The sequence below is a fragment of the Fusarium fujikuroi genome, chromosome FFUJ_chr02, assembly GCF_900079805.1.
Source record: "Fusarium fujikuroi IMI 58289 draft genome, chromosome FFUJ_chr02".
Taxonomy (NCBI): domain Eukaryota; kingdom Fungi; phylum Ascomycota; class Sordariomycetes; order Hypocreales; family Nectriaceae; genus Fusarium; species Fusarium fujikuroi.
Window position 1 is genome coordinate 247,996 of NC_036623.1, and position 18,088 is coordinate 266,083.

Below are 18,088 nucleotides of genomic sequence, written 5' to 3' on the forward strand. Positions count from 1 at the left end.
CATAAGCGAAGCCTGTCAGTGCATAGCGGAAGTGATTCACTGCTATGGGCTGTCAGACAGCTGGCAAACACTACTACCCACAAATATCAGTCAGAGACCCCTAAACATGAGAGAGTGTAGAATAGACAAAGACTGAGGTTCCTAATACCAAAAGCCTCTTAGGATCTGTCTTGATTGGACAGGTGTTTGAGCTTTCGGGTAAGCCTCGCTACCAACTGCAGTTATTGTGCTTGGAAGCCAGTTTGTATATTCTTCTTGAACGGGGCAACTCAGACAACATTTTGCACTTCCATCCTCAATTTCGAGCAATCCATGAGTGGAGGTATTAGAACTTCTCTATTCAGTGCTTCTAGGTTGGCTTCGAGACTCAACTCAGGGGGAGGGAAGAATTCCCTGCACTAGTCGACCACTCTTGTCATTCAGCTTATCTATGGGTAAGAAGAAAAGTATGAGACTAGGTAGTTATTGTATAAACTCTTTCTCTCATCCCAGTTTCGTTCAAAAGTCAGGAGTCTCGACACCATGGGTGACATTGACGTTCAAAAGGAGGCCTTTCATTGCCAGACAATACAATACGTCTGACTTTGATTCTCGATGACTCTAAACTTATAGAAACTGGGCAAAGTTTGGTAAAGCTTTCGTAATCTTAGATATACTTGAAGGACCTTTAGACCACCTTAGACTTCTTTAGTTCCTTGTTCTACTGTCAGAATGCTTGCTGCTCCCTGCCTGAGGCTTTCATATTGCTCGAATCTGGCCCCACTTTAACTGGGAGAAAGTTAATAACGGCCCCAACTTCAGTTCTGTCTTTCTCTTCTCGCACATCTCAAAAACATTGAAATCCGGTGAAGTGTTACTGTAAGTGACTATTTATCTGACCAGTTACCCTCATATTGCTAACTACCCAGCGTCGCCAAAGATGGACCCAGAGGCACTCGCTTGGAGTATCAACGATGAAACCGTTGATGTCCATGGCATTGGTGTTGACGTCTGCAGAAATGTTCCCCTCCATCATATTTCCCCGGCTATGATACATCGGCTCCATAAAGCTATCGCTGCTGATATCTTCCACTCGATGGGAATTCAGAGAAGCGAGGCAGGAGACTGTTTTGGTGCCATGATCGAACGAATCACCAGTAGCAGGCTACTTCATCATTCAAAACTTGAGGATTGCGAAGCCATTGACTTCATTCGACAGAGTTTGATCAAAGTCATTAGATTGCATACGCAGACCGGGAAGATTGTCTGCCCGCCAGCACATATCATGGGCTGTCTAATTGCAGCAATCGCCTATCGAAAGCTTCAACCCGTCAATGAAGAGTTCTTCCAAAACAATGAAGATTTGGTCAAAGTGTTCGGCGAGCATAACGGAATCCAGTGGCTATCAGTTGCCATTCAAGTGTTTGCCGAGGTCGGCCCGCGTGTTTTCATCATCGAACTGGATGAAGCCTGCCTGAAGCCTGTGTCTAAACTACAAATTTTGGATGGTATCTCTTCTTGGGTAGTCACAACCAGAATGCCCCAGGTGAACAGATTTGAGGGCGTTATTAGCCAATTCTTTGGATTGACGCACAGGACGCCCAGCCCAGTATATCCAAAGCTTGAGCCGCATGATAGGCCTCTTCTATCCGTTGAGCCTGACGACATCCCGAACAGCCCCATCTCTCTAAACGAAGACGATGAGATGGAAGACACTACCATCACATTACACGATTACACTCGACAGATGAATAGTCTCGGAAAGAGACTCGCAACTCCAGACAGGGCTACAGTCAAACGAATCAGACGAGAAATTCTTAAGAATCCGGATCAGTCCCAGGCCACAGACCAACACGTCGATGTTGAAGAATTGCTCAGATTCAACCTGGAGAAAAACATCAAACACGCTGTGAAAGAGGCCATCGCCGATGTGAGACAAACACAAGAGTACTTCGACACCTATAGTCGTTACAAGGATGTTTGGATGATCTGCGTTCGACAGCAAGGCGGTGTGCCAGAAAGTCTTCGTGATCTTGTCAAACATCACTGCACTCCTAGTCAGGTTTTTCACCTGCTGGAACTGGAAAAGGAACATCTTGCTAAGGAGGAAGTGGAGGTTGAAGTTTAATGAAGTTTTGTAGTCCGACTTGGACCGTGGGACAGGTGGAAGACCAGCCAAAATTGCATCATGGCAACTTGGCAACGGGTATTCGACGGTAATGGTTTTCAAGAAACTTTAATATTGTACAGTAGTGTTGCTCTCTCATGAAAAATAGGTCTTAGAAGGATCTCTTCTATTCCCAGTGTCGTTGTTTCATCATTCAAGCATATCACGGAAGTCATCCAAACATGTTCATCACTCTGCCACTCCTGTATTGTCATTCCTTGACTTACAGTTTGCAAGAAATATAAGCATGCTACAAAAGTCTCCTCGCATATTGACTCTTCTTTGACTGGCTCTTCCTCTGACGAAGGAGGGTGGTAATAAGCCGCTGTGGTGCCCCACTGTGCTTCCACTATTATAAAATCGCAGTGCCATATCTCTGCGGTGTGGTTGAGCAGCGGTGCGGGAAGCACTGCCTGCCAGTGCCAGGAGCATCGATGTTCCGCGGTCAGTGACACAGCGGCGTAAGGTATATAGCCCCAAGTAAAACACCTCTAAGCAAATGGGACACGACAAGAAACTGGGATGTGGTCAGGTGGACATATACCCAACCCTATGAGAAAGGTGGTCATCTTACGATGGCTACACCGTTCGAGCCCAGTCAATGACCCCTGACGAGGGCGAGACCATTCCTGACCAAATCTTTTTGATTTTTCAATGCATCAACTTCATGACAGTGCCGTTTTGGGCCGACCAAAGGTGCTTTTTTTCTTATTGCGATAGATATTGCACCTCTCTGTAAACCATGCCAACGTCAGCTGTATTGTGATAGTTTGTAATATGTTTTCTTATTCTATATATTACCACATTGGACCTCACACACAATATCACGTTTCGCACTCCATCATCGCTTCTCTTGATAGCTCTGCTTTCCATTGGCCGTGAATAACTGGACAGTTTGCGATTCTCAAGCACCAGTATCGCTGGTTTTGCTCTAAATGCTAAGGGTTGTAGCTTTTGACTACGCCTTGTTGTCGCACGCGACACGGTGCCCCTCTGGTGGAAATCTGGAACAGATAATTTACCAGTGGCAACGAGACATACTGGACCATCAAATACCAATGCCAGCACATGTTCAGGCTCACGCTCACGTAATTGCTTTGAGCCAGACATGGGCGACTTTGAACACATCCTTTGTCCTGATCGCATCTGGCGCTGTATCGCTGAAAGGAATCGAGATTTGTAACCTCGGCGAATTGGATAGTGATGGTATGTTTCATAGAACTCAGATATACTTGAGGAGCGATGTGAGACCTGTTGCAAAACCACAGCAGACCGTTGAATGAGCGTCTCAGACCCCCAGGGTCAATACAGCAAATAATGTTTTCTTGCTCGGAAGCCCAGACCAGAACTCTTCCCCTGTCCAAAGCCCAATAATCATCGCTCTCTATTTTTCGAGTATCTCTAATGAGAGAAAGAATCGAAATCAAAATCTTCTCGTGAAGAGGTCCAAGAGGTGAGGTTGTCCTGAGATGTCAAATTTGCGGGTCTTGCTGATGGTGATAGGACGGAGGCCCACTCAGGTCCACAACAACCGACTACATCCCATCAACTCAACTCAGCCTCGTTATTCTAAAGAGCCCTGAGAGTCACAACCCCTCAACGTCAATAAGACGACTCATCAATCCAGGCGAGTTTTGGCGATGATTCAGGGCTTCATAAACCTTTCCACACAAGTCAAATACTCCCTCCATAAACGTCAACTTGCACAGCAAGATATCTACCAACACATGCCTCAGCTTGTCTTGTTGTGGAAACAAATTGTGTAATCAACCTGGGTATCGCTCTGAGCAATCTCCACCGATCATTTCGGTAAAGTCATACACGGCGGTCGCTCCCAGAATTGTTCAAGTGTGGGCGCCTGCGGTCCATCTTCTCAGCTCAGTGATCCATAGAAGTGACAGAAATTCCTTGATGAAGAAATCATTCAAGAACGCGTTTCGGTGTGTAAGTGTTGTGTTTAGTGGACCAAAATTTCGCAAATAAGGATCTATGGATTGGGGATAGTGGATTGATATCATTCTCTTTGTCTTTTCTTACTGCTAAATCGTCATTTGAAGCAGAATTAGTTCCTCGATATCTCAAAAAGGCGTGGTGTTATGCGTTTGACAATGTTTCAAGCGCACCTTTCAACGCGTGAAAAGAGTTTGGTGTAAAGTCCCATGTGCCATATCACAGGTGAATAGGCACACTCACAAAGCGCTAAATGCACAAGCGTACGTGGTCATACATAAGTCAGGGTATGCTTCACAACCGCCATCAAGAAACCCCGGTTGGTGCAGTGGTTAGCACATTGTCTTTGCCTACTGTCGCCCTCTGTGGTGCAGTCCCCGACTAACTCCTGCGGAATGTCGCGGAGTGTCGAGGCAAAGACTAAGGTCACGAGTAAATCTTGTACCGGGGATTTACTTTTTGCATTCCTTGTCATATAGCAGACATACTTATATGGATGGATACTGCCTATACTACTGCTGTCAATGATATCAATTTCATTCTGAAATTTACTCTATTTAATTCTTGTTTTTTTAATGCCTTTCTTCTGATGGCTCATTAGATCAGTGTAGCTTGAAATATCATATCTTGCCAACCACACTCCAGTCACCCCACACGAACAACCAGCTAAAGCTTAGCCACTAGACTCTTCCTTGCTTCCTTCTCCTTATCTCTCAACAATCTCCTCAAAATCTTTCCACTTGGGCTCTTAGGGATTGTCTCGATAAACTCGACACCACCTCCAAGCCACTTGTATCTCTGCTTGTGATCTTCAACATGTTTGCAGATTGCGCGAGCAACAACATCGTCAGATTGTCCGCCACTGGCATCCGATTTGACGATGTATGCTTTGGGTACCTCGCCGGCCTTGTCGTTGGGTGTTTGGATGACGGCGCAGTCTGAGACGTATGGATGTGAGAGGAGATGAGCTTCGAGCTCTGCTGGGGCAACTTGGTGGCCCTGTGTATATGTCAGTTACTGTTCCAAACCTCTCATTATAAGAAGGGCAATGGTAAACATACGTTGACTTTGATGAGTTCCTTAAGTCTGTCCACGACCACGAGGTGCTCGTTCCCAGAAGGCGCTAGCCGAATGAGAACCTCGTCGCCAGTTCGAATCCAGCGGCCGTCCTTTCTCCAGATGAATGTCTCGGATGTAGCCCGTTCGTTGTTCATGTAGCCCAGGACCAACGAGGGGGTCTGTACCAGGAGCTCGCCTGGCTTGTTGTACTCCGTGATCTCTTCTCCCGTCTCGATATTGATAACCATGGCTTTGGTTGAGGGCACTAAAGAACCCGAGGATCCTATGTCGATGTCGTCTTCGCTCGTGGTACATACAACTGTACAAGTTTCGGTCAAGCCTACCCAAGTTAGCATAATCCATGAGTAAAGTTGAGATTTCAATGGAATACCATATCCTTGTCCTACGCGCCACTTCGGGTACTGTCGTTTCACCTCCTCAACTACCTCAGAGCCTAAAGGGGCCGCGCCTGTGTACAGCCAGCGGACGGAGCTCAAGTCATACTTCGAACACAGGGCCTTGTTGTGAATGATGCGGATAATAATCGGCGGGACCTGTAGCCGTCAGATTTTGTTCTGTATGACCAAGATGACAACTTACGACAAACATATGAGCAATCTTGTATGTCTGGACTGCAACCAAAGCCTTCTCCAAGTCAAACTCAGGCAGAACCACAACTTCGTCACCTCGGAAAGTACTGGCAAAGGAAATAATGAGGAGTCCGTAGATATGGCTAAAGGGAAGAGCACCGAGGCACGCTTGCGTCTCAATCCCATCCTTCTGGCGGGAAACGCTCTCGTATGTGGTGAGTTGAAGAACGTTGGCGATGATGTTTCTATGGGAGATCATGACTGCTTTCTGCCATCTGTGAGTAAGTGAACACATCGCAACAGCCTCATACACTTACAGGAAGACCAGACGTGCCGCTGGAGTAGCAGAGAAAGGCGACTTGCCTCGCACCTTGACCCTTGACCCATTTCAGCGGTTCCAACTCCGGGAGGGTTGCGCCCTCTTTCACAAGATCATCAAATGTTGTGAACGGCAGTTCTGAGTTGTCGCCTGGCGTAGCTAGAATGAATATGCGATCTTGAGGAATACCCACGGCCTTGGCTGCTTTGATGGCGATATCCAGACGGCTAGCGCACGTGAAGAGCGCTTTGACCCCAGATGAGCGCAGTTGATGCTCCAAGTCCGAAGCAGTGTGCGCAGCGCTCGCGGGTGTAATAATGCCGTTCAGTCGGTGTACAGCTTGAGTAACTGCGAAGTTATCGATCTGCAAATCATCAGTGAACTCGTTGACAAGAAAAGCGCTTCCGACCTACGGTATTGACAGAAAAGATGGAAACGACCTTGTCCCATTCAACACCCTCGTTGGGTGAAAAGTCGAGTCTTTTGGCGAGCGCACGGGCGAGGAAGTCGGCGCGTTGATGGGCCTCTACCACGGAATATGTTCTCCCCGTGATACCGCAAGTAAATGGGTTTCTTGATTTGGCGATTGGAAGCCGACCGTAGGCCTCGCTTGTCATGAACTCGTGAAGCGAAATAGAGTCGGGAGGGTCTGCAAGAATGAGCGCTGTTTCTGTAGAGTGACCAGTAGTTCATACCAATTGGGAGCTTCGGCACCCATGATGGAGGTGTGAAGACCATCTTTTTGTAGTCTAGTAGAGTGTGTGAAACGGAGTCAAGAGCAAGATCTTAGGCAACAGTGAGGGCAAGAAGTATATTGCCCGTATGTGGTTATTGACGTTCTTTCTGTGCCATGGGAATGAAGCCTCTTTAACGTCTCAAGTTTGTCACAGGGAAACTGAGTTGTAGTGTTGACTGTGATTGGCATCCAGTGGGTGGGCCCGGAGGACGGTCTTTATACTGAGCGTTCGGATCAGAGCTCCTTCAGAAAGGTACTTGCGGGGCAACAACGGCAATTACAAGCGGCAATGGAATCTGGGGTTAGATCTTAATACATTCTGGGGTAAATAATCCTATGTATGCATTAGAGGTATCTGTTCTAACTAACTGCTGGAGCTGCCGGAGTTCGGCTTTGGGAAACCCGGAGGTCAAACGCGAACCCGAAACCTGATAGCTTCGGATCACAGAACAGCTTCGGATAAGAGAATTTGAAAGACTTTTAAAATGAGATAAAGCAATAGTTTGATAATAAAATGTGATATTTTAATGATACAAAATCTATCAAGTTCTACTGAGACATATTCTAGCTTCGTGACTGTTGAGCCGGTTTTCTCGTTTATACACCGAGTCGAATTGGTTATCCCGTTGCCTATGTTACCCTTCACTCCCCATTTACCTTGCCTCTGGCTATCATTATTACTGCCTGGCCGTCGAAATACGAACGGTCGTCTCGTTCTTGACCATGATTCCACCAAATGGCGAACCAGTGTTGAATTCCTCCGAACCATGATCATGGGCACGGCCAGTGACGGTCGAAACGTTTCCGCGGTACCGATCCATAGCGTGACTCTCAAAGTCGGACAATGAACCGCGACCGCCTTGATCGGAATCGGCGAGTTGATGAGTGGAGCTTGACTCGTTGTTGTCTTTGTTGTTGGGAAGAGTTGACAGTCTAATCGTGTTCTTGGTCTGACTGCGGCCGTAGCTGGGTCCGTAGCTGTTGGAACCGGAACCGATGGTCGATGTCGGGTTGGTGCAAGTGAAGAGGTATAGGATGGCCGGTCGGACAGTGGGGAGGCATGCTAAGGAAGGTTAACGACGGTCAAAGGAGCAAGATTCGATACTTACTTGACACAGTAACGAGATTCACTTCAACAGAAGCCCAGACGACAATGGTGACCAGGTTCCAGGTTAAGTCCTCTGACGTGGCATCGAACTGGGTCGAGGCCACAATGATAACCATGGCTGAAGCGCAAATGCTGCAGAAGTTAGCAAAGACCACGTTATAGCAGCGTCGTCACTTACACAATACCAAAGACAAACATGAGCATGATACCGATCTTCTGAAAGACAGGTAGCTGTAGCTTGCGAATCTGGAGAATCGGGAGGGCGATGATTGCGATATCGAGCATAACGTGGACCAGAATAGTACCGAAAAAGAACTTCTTGTCCTCAATGGCGCAAGAGCCTCCAGCAGAGGGATCCCAGAAGCGCTGCACGGGGATACAATGGAAGATGCCCATGAATGTCTATTATCGTTAGTCTCCTATCAAGGTCATCATGCTACAGGTACACTCACTCGGATGATAATCCATATCAGTGAACAGCATGCCAAGATCTGAATGGGAAGCTTGATGTTGGTGACTCGGAACATGCGCCAGTAGAAACTCAAGATCGATCCTTTCGCGCAGAAGAGGGCAGTGGCGTAGAACAATTCGGCGACGTAGAGGATGAGACTGTTGTGCATCAATATTTCCGCCTTAGTCCCGCGACCATGAATGTCGTTGATGTGAAGTCCAAGTCCGGCATCTTTGATCCCTGGTCGAGGTTAGATTCGGTCGTATCGAATATCGTGAATGGCACGTACAGATAGGAATGATCACCACCCAGGCAATCGCTACACACTTGTACAAGTTAGTATAATTCTCAAAGTCAATGTTAGGTAGAGGCGCAAACTTACATAGCACCCAATCGCAAACCAATCATCCCACCAGAACTCAACCCTCGTAAGTCGTCGACTCAACAACCGTAACCCGATAAAAACCGTCGCAGCCCCAAACGTGACAAATTCAGAAATCCATAAATCAATCTGCTTCGACTCCCTCGGTGTCGTCTCCATCTTGTAATGGGCAAGTCTTTTCACCGCCTGTATCGTCAAGATTCAGAAGCCGAAAACAATAGAAGAGAAATAAAAGAGGCGCATCAAATAGATTAGCGAACCGCCCGCTAAGGGGATCGTGCTATGATATACGACCTCTGCTCCCGCGGCAAATCATGGATCCAGGATCGACATGTACGTGCATTAGTGAATCCACAGATGTTTTGGACCGTTATGAACTAGACCTGTGGGATTAGACCTAACTAGGGCCAGATAATGTTCTATGCAGATCCAACGGCCGGCGTTATACTAAGTATCGGCATATGACATGCTATCATTCGCTACCTATATAACTGGGCAGCAGCTGAGCACACGAGTCATCGGTTGCCAGCGGTGAACGGCATTTCCTTGCCCTGTTTTTTTCAAGGATACGGGATTTGGGATTTCTTCAGTGCCGATCTTTTTGTGGGCTACTTGTTCCCCGAGTGGTGCGATTGTATGGACATAAGTGCCCCTGGCGCTAGTTGGGCTTCTCCAAGGATTCATCTGGGAGGGCCTCACGGAAGATGGGGCATCCGGTAGCATCGTGGAGAATACGAGGATGATGATATGAAGATGGAATATTATAATCTTGAAGATACTGTTCTAGAGGATGTCTGGAAGTTTGAGATGGGCATGACATCTACGAGAACTAACAACAGCCACTACGATCTATTGTCTGTGCAAATTCAACGGCATCCAAACTCTGTACATCTTTTACTACTCCGCATTGGGTGTCGTCAGCTCAAACTAAACAAGGCTGCTTTGCTTTTAATTTGCGCATCTACCGTTGGTCCGCTGAAACCCGACGGGCACTACGAGTCATTAACGAGACTAGATCTACAGCTACTATTTCTGACGAGCCAATCGGACTAATATATCGACGATCATCTTCAAACAGAGACAATCCCTCCGAAAGGATGTGTCTTGACTTTCATCGGTATTTGAATTAGAGTTTGGGAAATGGAGTCTTGGAATGAACTTTGTGGGCTTTTATGGAGACGGGGAGAGCGGTTCGCTTCGGGGTTTAGGGATGATGCTTGAATAAGTGGATTGTCCTTGTTGTGAATGCATATTTCTTGGTCTCGAAACATTAGGGCAAAGCTTGGACTTGGTGAATCCACAACAGCCTTGCTTAATTTTTGTAATAGGTAATTTGGATATTTCAATATGTCATGGATTCGATGCCTTCGGTCTGGACTGGTTATTAGGTGACGGTTAAGCCGTTGGAAAGTATGGAGATAACATTACCGTATATAGGTGCAGAATGACTCTTGGGTAAGATGTCAGCGAAACTAGACACTGACTCGAATAGCACAACGATGAAACATATCCAGTAGATAGAGTTTGACTCGTAACGTCGGCAAATTCTCGCATCGTCTCCAACTCCATAGTCAGTCAAACTCTCCGTCGGAGAATACAGGGATAAGACTCCAACTACTCCTCTTTCAGACTCCAACTCGCTTCTACCGTCACACGCTCCTACAAAAGCAACAAGCCCCTTTGTTCTGACTCAATACGTCGCATCTCGCAATGTAACTGCAGCCTCGTTATGAAACGGGAATGCTATTCGATCGGCGACAGCGTATCTCGAAAGAATCTCTCCCGCCCAAACATGGTCCAATCGGTTTTGGGTTTAGCTGCCGCGCCCCTTTTACTTGCGACAAGGGGGTGAATCCGAAAATTCACTAGGGTTCGTATTCAAGCGGGTTTGCCGCCGTTGCCGTTGACGTTGCAGTGAATGAGACTGGGATGGATAATAAGCAAAGATAGTTGTCAAAGCGTTGATTATAGACGAAGATAGTTTTTGTATCTAGGTGCGGGATTGGGCAACGCATTGCTTTTGCTTCCATTTCTTGTCGTCGTATTGATGGAGCCTCGGGTATTAAGAAAATCTGCTTGCTTGTAATATGTCAGTGCATAAGTCCAACCGCTTATCACATTTTTATTAACCTATAGGATACTATCCAATAGAGTCAAGCAATCACTGTAGGGAAATGTTCCCTTTTTCTCAGCCATTCATGGCAACGAGTTTGTCAAGCAGAAAATGGGGTTTTACCTTGATTATCAATCAATGTGCCATTGATTCTTTTTTTATTAGTTTGCTTCTAGTTATCCTGTTTGCAGAAGAAACCAAGAAGCCATGTATAACATATTTCGGTTTCCTAGTGCTGTTGTCATTGAGTATCTTGCCGGTTTGTACTTGTCAGTTCTCGAGTACTGATCACCAAGCCAACATGAGGAGCAAAACCAATTTATGTAGTCCAGACACCAATGCCATATCTTCCACACATGTAAAGCCCTCAGAGTCCAAGGCATGGAGAAGTCAAAGACTCAGGTCCTATTAGTTGTTTGGGCATTTGCATTTCTTGCATTGAATAAGAGATACCGGCATCTAGGACACAAATCAACGCATAAATTCCAAAAGCTCTTAGTAAGCTATTAGAGTCACACGACTAGGTACTGAAAGGTCAAAGGTTTAGACAAAGGTCCATTCCTGAGTCCAAGAGAACGAAATTCATATTCAGAAACGTCAATATACCTACTGCCCGCCACGACGTCTACTTGCATATCATTTATGATCAGATAGCCAGGCATGTTGGTAACTGTTTTTATCACTAGCCATTGACTTGTTAGTATCTAGTTCTATAACAAATAATAAAGAAATCTAATCCCTCATATTTGCTTTCTGTGGCTACTGAATTTGTCCGGATTCCATTCACTTGCTTAGGCAGCCATATCGCCAGTTATATAATGCAATGACATCTCCTAGATGTCTAGTTATCCACGACTCTCTTTAACATATTACCACCGATCGTGACCTGCGTCATGAAGTCTCTTCAGATAGATCTCATTGAGCCGCCAAAGGTACCTACATATACCACGTATCTACCTCCACTAAAATACGAGAAACTCCCGACTCCTACATCTATTAGTCTTCTGGAAATAGACCGTCTCCCCAGTATCAAAGATGACTTGGACTTATTCTGACCTATCAACTGTTCACTAGTGATCAAAGATCTCAATGACAAGCCCAAATACAATGCGCTGTCGTATACTTGGGGTGATCCGCTAGGTCGTGAGTCGAGCAGCTCAGATCCAACAGCCCCAGGTGGTTGGGCAACTACGCCGTTCGGTATAGCTTGTAATGGCCAGAGGCTTTAACGTCACAACAATCTGCACACTGCTCTGGTCGCCATACGCTATCATCTATCCAAGCCGCAGACGCCTATCTCGCAATTACCATTCTTCAAGATGTCGGAATACATCTGGGTCGATCAAATCTGCATAAACCGGCCGGCATTTCCGAAAAGAGCATCCAAGTCCAGCTCATGGGCCGAATATATCGCAAATGTGCTCTTGTTCATATATGGCTTGGAGGCTATCGGAAAGACAAGTGAATGATTAAGAAGCTTGGAGATGGATTTCTCTCTCTGCCAAAAGCAAGATCCTAGGCAACAGTGAGGGCGACGAGTATTTTGTCCGCATGTGTTTTTTTCTTCTTCTTTTTTGGTGTTCTTTACCTTTGTGGCCTGGAGGCTGAAGCCTCTTTTGACCCCTCAACCTTATCACAGGATTTCTCGCGAAAAATTCCAGCTAATATGTTTAAAATTCAATACTTCAAAGCCTATAAAGGACGTATTACTGTGGCTTGGAATTTCATTTCACAGGAAGTTCTACGTGGCTAAACATTATTACGTGTAACATCAACTTGCAATCACCTCCTGCTGGCTGTCATGTGAGTCATTGTGCAATGACCACACTGAGGCCCAAGTATTTCGTAGAATGAATAAATTTTCATTGCCGGCAAGCTTATGTACTGGACGGCAGACAAGTGATATTGCCAGCTTACATGCATGGCAAGCCAAACCATATGGGAAGCTGATCTTAAACCTGACCCGGATGGTTAGCATCAATCATCTAAGAAACCATCAAATTCCTCGTCTGAAATTTCGGACTCTGGTTCCGAGTCCTCCTGAACAGTTTTGCCATCCTCATCCCATGCCGCATCGGCTTCCAATTTCATTATCTTTCCAGTCAAAATATCCAGCGATCGTGTTTCAAACTGCGGAAGGGTGTGAATTAAAATCCTCATAGTTTTGGGGGATTCCATGTAGGTTGTAAGAACTTCCGCCTGTTTCTGTATGTCTTCCCTCAGTTGGATCAATCCGCCAAACAGAGAGCCACATGGTACTGAATGAGCCGCTGACGTGATATCTGACTGGTGAGTTTCCAAACTCAAATTGATGACCACAGTGCTTAGTCTCAGCTTCTTATCGGGTTCTTGAATTTTCAATACATCAGGGCAGATACTGCGCATACGTAAGTGGAGTGTTTGGAGGGTATGAAGAAGGTCACCAATGAATGGGCAGATATGTTCATCCCCTTGCTGTGCCGAAGGGTCTAGAGAAGTGCCAGCTAGATCCAGAACAAGAACACTCAGATTCTCTACCGAGAGCAATTCTCGCATAGTAGATAGTGACAGATAGCCCTCCAGAGGATAAGGGTAAGCCGAGGGAGAACTCCAGGCGCGCACCCGCAGCGTCCGCAATCTAGGAGACCGCTGTGCGATGATGGCAAGCTGAGTCAAGTCGTCATTTAGTCCCTTTTCCCACGTCTTGGCCGAGTTTTCTTGGGGAGATCTAGGCTGTAAAATCGAACCCCGCGCATACTGAAGAAAGTGCGTAGAGAGGCCGGAATGGTACCCTCTGAGATCGAGACTTAGTGCTTCCAAGTTGTTTTCAAGCGGAGAGGGCTTTTTAGTTGTCCTAGATAGGACTAGATTTCGCAGGGCCTCTCGAGAAAAGGTGATAGACTTGAGGCTCGCAGGAAGAGCGAGATCGAACCACTTCTTGCAGATCGTGAGGCGGCCCAGATCCTCTTGAAAGAAAGACGGATCTAGTTGATCAAAGATTTGTCTTAGTGTTTCGGTGGGCAAGCATAGGAGTGACATCGCAAAAGCTGAGCTAGACTATGAGTTGATGTAAGTTGGTACGATAATGAAATGCACGACTTGTCAGCTTGGTTGTTGGAAGAAAGTCGCTTTGATTGGCCGATCAGTTCCAACCCTCCCCGCCCCGTTTGGCTCGGAGAAAATACAGCGAATCACGAGGCGTCTACAGATGAGAGCATCTCCGAGGCCTGAACAACAACAAAGTCAGCAACTCTCATCAACACAGCAATGTCTCTACCTATCGTGCACTTACCGTGAACTACCTATTCTTGATGCTCAGTCTATCGAAAAGATAGACAGGGTTCCAGAAATCGAGATATCTCTCGATAACCAAGATCTAGATCCATCATACAGTCCAATCATACGCCCTGTTCAACCTATGGCTTCTAAGGGAGGAACTTTGCTTAGAAGCAGAAGTCATAAGTGGCCTTTGTTCATCCTATATCAATCAAAGATGCATATCTCATAATCAACAATCAGAAGCCCGCTCTGGTGCAATGGTAGCACATAACTGCATGACTACCTAGGTTACTGGGTATGCGGGACCTCTTCGGGGGTCACCTCCTTCATTGCGATAAGATCAAGGTTCGATTCTTCGGGGTGGTAGAGTTATGTTTTTGCTATTTCTCAATCCTACTTACAACTGTGTCTGTTGCTGATCAACAATGGCGTACATCAACATAATGGCTTGAGTTACCAACTCTGCAAACAATATCATGAATTCTGTAAATGTTAATAGCTCATCCTGCACTATAATTAACAGTGTAGAAGCTCTGTTTACTACGCCGTCACGTCAGCAGTTCTCATTGCCAAACGGAAGCAATAAGCAACAGAAGAGAACCTTGCGTAAACGTCACAATGTATATGGACTTTCAAACAGGCATAGACGGGTAAACTAGCTATCTATCAGACTTGGCAAAGATCTTACTTGCTCAACAGCTATTGAATCCGTAGAGATAGCCAAGCTGTTTGTTTGTCTGTTGCACTGCAGGGGGCCGACAAGCTGCACCCAGCCGCGCCCAAACAGCATTCCCCACCCCTTGCCATAAATTCTTCCTAGTTCCCACTCTCTCATCTTCCAACTCTCCTCTCTTCACCTGCTCTCATACATTTCTTGTTCTCTCAAGTCTTCTCAAAGATCTTGACGAATGGCATCAAGCCACCCCTGGCTCCCGGCATCATGGCTTCCAACAACGCTCAACTTGCGAATTTGCAAGACAAGAAGCACTTCCCAGGATTCGAAGATCTCGCCTGGGACAATAACCTCGACATCCAGTACTACCGCCAGCGAGACAACGGTTACTGGGAGCCTCGCAAGCACTGGGTCTTCATCGGCGAGATCGTCGAGGTCCATATCGACCTCCGCGTTAGGCTCACCGTCAGGGACCGAGATGGCCTGGAGATTCCCGTCGCTATTTACACAGAATCGCGTGGTGTAGAGCTTGGCCCCTCAAAGCTTCAAGTTGGAAATACTATCGTCATCTTCTACGCTGTCAAGCATCTCTTCATGGATATGACCATCGGTATCAGACATGAGGACCTCCAGTACCTCAAGGTTAGTATGCTCTCCCTCAACACCTTCTCATACTAATTCTTTTTCAGATCTTTCCGATCTCCCTCGACAACATGATGCAGCTCAGCGACAAAATTCAAACTCACGCTACCCTTACCAACGAGATGAGAACCTGCCACGGATGCAACGACAGGGCGGCGAAGTTGATGAAGTGTGCCAAGTGCGGTTTTTTTTGGTATTGCGGCCAGAAGTGTCAGCTTCGAGGGTGGAAGGAAAACGGGCATAAGGAGGACTGCATGGTTCTTCGGGATGGCAACTTCAAGGGCTTGTTCTCTATCAAGTGGGACGAGTTTCACAACCACCTCTCCTTTCCGCTGCGCACTTCAGAGTAATAGAGCTCGGTTAGGCGCTGCTTTGTGACAGACTTTAGCAGAGATCTGGTAATAGGTTGCTTTGGGAATGAGAGGCGTAGCAAGTTGTGTTGGCTTTGGCAGACTTGAGAAATCATTGCTTACAGCAAACACCTAGACCTTACAATGGCATAAAAGGGAGTGAACAATGTAGCCTGATGATATGTGGGCTGAGGACTGGTGACAATATTGTTGTAAGATGGGTGTAGTCTCTCACTCCCTGCATACACACAGGTACCCAATTTACCCCAACTTCATGCTACTCCAGCTAATACACGAAGCGTGGCCCATGTCCGAAGCTGCCATCCAGATAGCTATCAAGCCGAGTACCTCATCAGTCTTTCTCTATGAGCTGACCACTTGCTCCAGCTCTTGTATTATCGCTACTAGCGTTGCCCTGGCTTTTACCTGGCTTCGGCGGTAACGTCTGACGGTAAGAAAGTTGTCGATATTTGATTAGCTTGCCGGCACTAGGAACTTATTCCATTGAAGGCGTTTGCCATCACATGTAACATCTTTCCTCGTCAATGTCATGGCAAAAGGTTGAATAGTAAGCCTGAGTTGTATAGCTCCTTGGTTAGTTCCTGTACTCATAAGAGTTGCGGTCTCACTCGAAATAGCGGCGCGAAATACCAACGAGTTTTCCAGGTACCAATACAGTAAGAGCAATTCGATGCAGGTTTTCAAGTAAATCAATGCTACAAGTCCAGTCAAGGGTTAGATATCTTACTCAAGCGGTTAAAAAAAAGAGGTGGAAAAGTGTGGGTGTGCCTATCCATATCCAATCAGGATGAAGATGAGTAAGGTAGTATTTGAGTCCCCCTCCCCCTCCAGTCCTGCGGTCGAAAGCGCGCTTGCATACCTAGTACCTAACCAGATGACCAGAAAAGTCGCTCGGATGAACGCAGCGAGCAACAGCAGCAACAGCAGCAGCAACAACAACAACAACGACAACAACAACAACAACGACTGTCGACGACCTAACGATTTCACAACGACTTCCCACAGGACAACTACATGTCAGGCACTACCCCATAGCCAGCATCCTATCAAACAAACAAATGGGCACCTCCCGCTAACAAAGCCAACAACGCAGGCGACGAATCTTGAACAGCCACGATGCCGACACATGGTCCCAACCTATTGAGATGAATCCTCCACTAGGTTCGAAGATGAAAGGGGAAGACACGGCAGAGAAAGGTCATGAATGTACCCACATTCCCTCCACTTAAAGTGCACGAGGCTGTGGTGTGAACTGGCAGCAACAAGCATACGCTGACCAAGAAGTCTCGATTGGGAACTTCAGTGACTATCCAGTAACTGGTCTACCACCACCAGGCATGAGAAAGGTAACCAGCCCCGGGATCTCGGAGCCTAAGATAAAGGAGGTTCAAAGCTCCTACTCCAAGGCATCAGAAGACAGGGTGTTGTTGGTGTCTTCTAGTATGGATTTTCCTGGCTAGACACTGTTTACCTAGGGTGACTGAAGAGCGAAACGTGAATAGCATGAGTCCTGCAGGTCGGACAGTTCCAAAAATAGCCATAGTGATGAAAAGAATGAAGCGAAAGAGTTGTTCTAGTTATGCGAATTGCCTGCGTTATAGAATACGTTTTGATAAAAGATGCAGTCTTGATGATTATGATGATAAGTTCAATCGGGGCCTCTAAGCCAATCAAGCCGAACAAAAGAAAGAGCAACGAGCCGCCTGGGCCAGGAGATTCGACAGAGTCAGGGGAACCATCCGGCGACCCTATTACGGAATCTCTTTGGCAGTTGGCCGGTTTTTAGGTTCTGTTTGAAGCATAGGTGCGATGGAATCCTTGGCTTCGAATGTATAATCTCCCAGAGAATCTTGCAGGTCCAAGTTGTACCACCCGTTTCTGATGTTTACTTCTCTCATGTAACGATCGCCACAGTCGAAGGGATGTGAACCATTTCCCTTCTTCAAATTGATGTGGGTAACTGGGTTCCTTTTCAGCTGCACAGTCGTGTCCAGTGGTCGATGTATTCGGAGACCAGGATGCGCGTTGAATGTATGTGTCCATGAAGAGGTACGCCAAGACTCGCATAACGAGGGGGCGACTCCCGTCTTCATCAGTGAGACAGATGGTGTCAAGGACTGAGAGTCCGACTTCACTGACGGCAGGAGCAGCGAACGCTGTACCATGCAAGATGTGATTGGCAGAATAAGGGTATGCCTTTCCACAATAGACGAGACCAACATCCAGAGTGACAATGACAGCGCCGACACCTAAAGCCAGGCCCGTTGACGTACGTTTGTTGTTCAGCATT

At 46.6% G+C, this 18,088-nt stretch overlaps 6 protein-coding genes; 2 read left to right on the forward strand and 4 right to left on the reverse strand.

Annotated features, from left to right (window-relative positions):
- Nucleotides 1-919: 919 nt before the first annotated feature.
- Nucleotides 920-2,107, forward strand: FFUJ_05241 (uncharacterized protein; the record flags this gene model as incomplete). The annotated part of the gene is made up of 1 exon (XM_023571377.1): nucleotides 920-2,107. The coding sequence occupies one exon, from the start codon at nucleotides 920-922 to the stop codon at nucleotides 2,105-2,107; it is 1,188 nt and encodes a 395-aa protein (XP_023425692.1).
- Nucleotides 2,108-4,762: 2,655 nt separating this feature from the next.
- Nucleotides 4,763-6,802, reverse strand: FFUJ_05240 (probable phenylacetyl-CoA ligase; the record flags this gene model as incomplete). XM_023571378.1 has 7 exons in its annotated part: nucleotides 4,763-5,095; nucleotides 5,158-5,495; nucleotides 5,547-5,709; nucleotides 5,756-6,013; nucleotides 6,063-6,428; nucleotides 6,478-6,713; nucleotides 6,760-6,802. The coding sequence occupies 7 exons, from the start codon at nucleotides 6,800-6,802 to the stop codon at nucleotides 4,763-4,765; spliced, it is 1,737 nt and encodes a 578-aa protein (XP_023425693.1).
- Nucleotides 6,803-7,477: 675 nt separating this feature from the next.
- On the reverse strand, nucleotides 7,478-8,900 carry FFUJ_05239 (related to integral membrane protein pth11; the record flags this gene model as incomplete). XM_023571379.1 has 6 exons in its annotated part: nucleotides 7,478-7,863; nucleotides 7,910-8,040; nucleotides 8,087-8,310; nucleotides 8,361-8,599; nucleotides 8,649-8,685; nucleotides 8,742-8,900. The coding sequence occupies 6 exons, from the start codon at nucleotides 8,898-8,900 to the stop codon at nucleotides 7,478-7,480; spliced, it is 1,176 nt and encodes a 391-aa protein (XP_023425694.1).
- Nucleotides 8,901-12,831: 3,931 nt separating this feature from the next.
- On the reverse strand, nucleotides 12,832-13,872 carry FFUJ_05238 (uncharacterized protein; the record flags this gene model as incomplete). Its single annotated transcript, XM_023571380.1, has 1 exon — nucleotides 12,832-13,872. One exon carries the CDS (start codon nucleotides 13,870-13,872, stop codon nucleotides 12,832-12,834), a length of 1,041 nt encoding a protein of 346 aa, XP_023425695.1.
- A 1,180-nt stretch (nucleotides 13,873-15,052) lies between these two features.
- FFUJ_05237 (uncharacterized protein) lies at nucleotides 15,053-15,777 on the forward strand (the record flags this gene model as incomplete). XM_023571381.1 has 2 exons in its annotated part: nucleotides 15,053-15,427; nucleotides 15,475-15,777. 2 exons carry the CDS (start codon nucleotides 15,053-15,055, stop codon nucleotides 15,775-15,777), a joined length of 678 nt encoding a protein of 225 aa, XP_023427137.1.
- Nucleotides 15,778-17,549: 1,772 nt separating this feature from the next.
- FFUJ_05236 (uncharacterized protein) lies at nucleotides 17,550-18,087 on the reverse strand (the record flags this gene model as incomplete). XM_023571382.1 has 2 exons in its annotated part: nucleotides 17,550-17,885; nucleotides 17,938-18,087. 2 exons carry the CDS (start codon nucleotides 18,085-18,087, stop codon nucleotides 17,550-17,552), a joined length of 486 nt encoding a protein of 161 aa, XP_023425696.1.
- Between the last annotated feature and the right edge of the window lies 1 nt (nucleotide 18,088).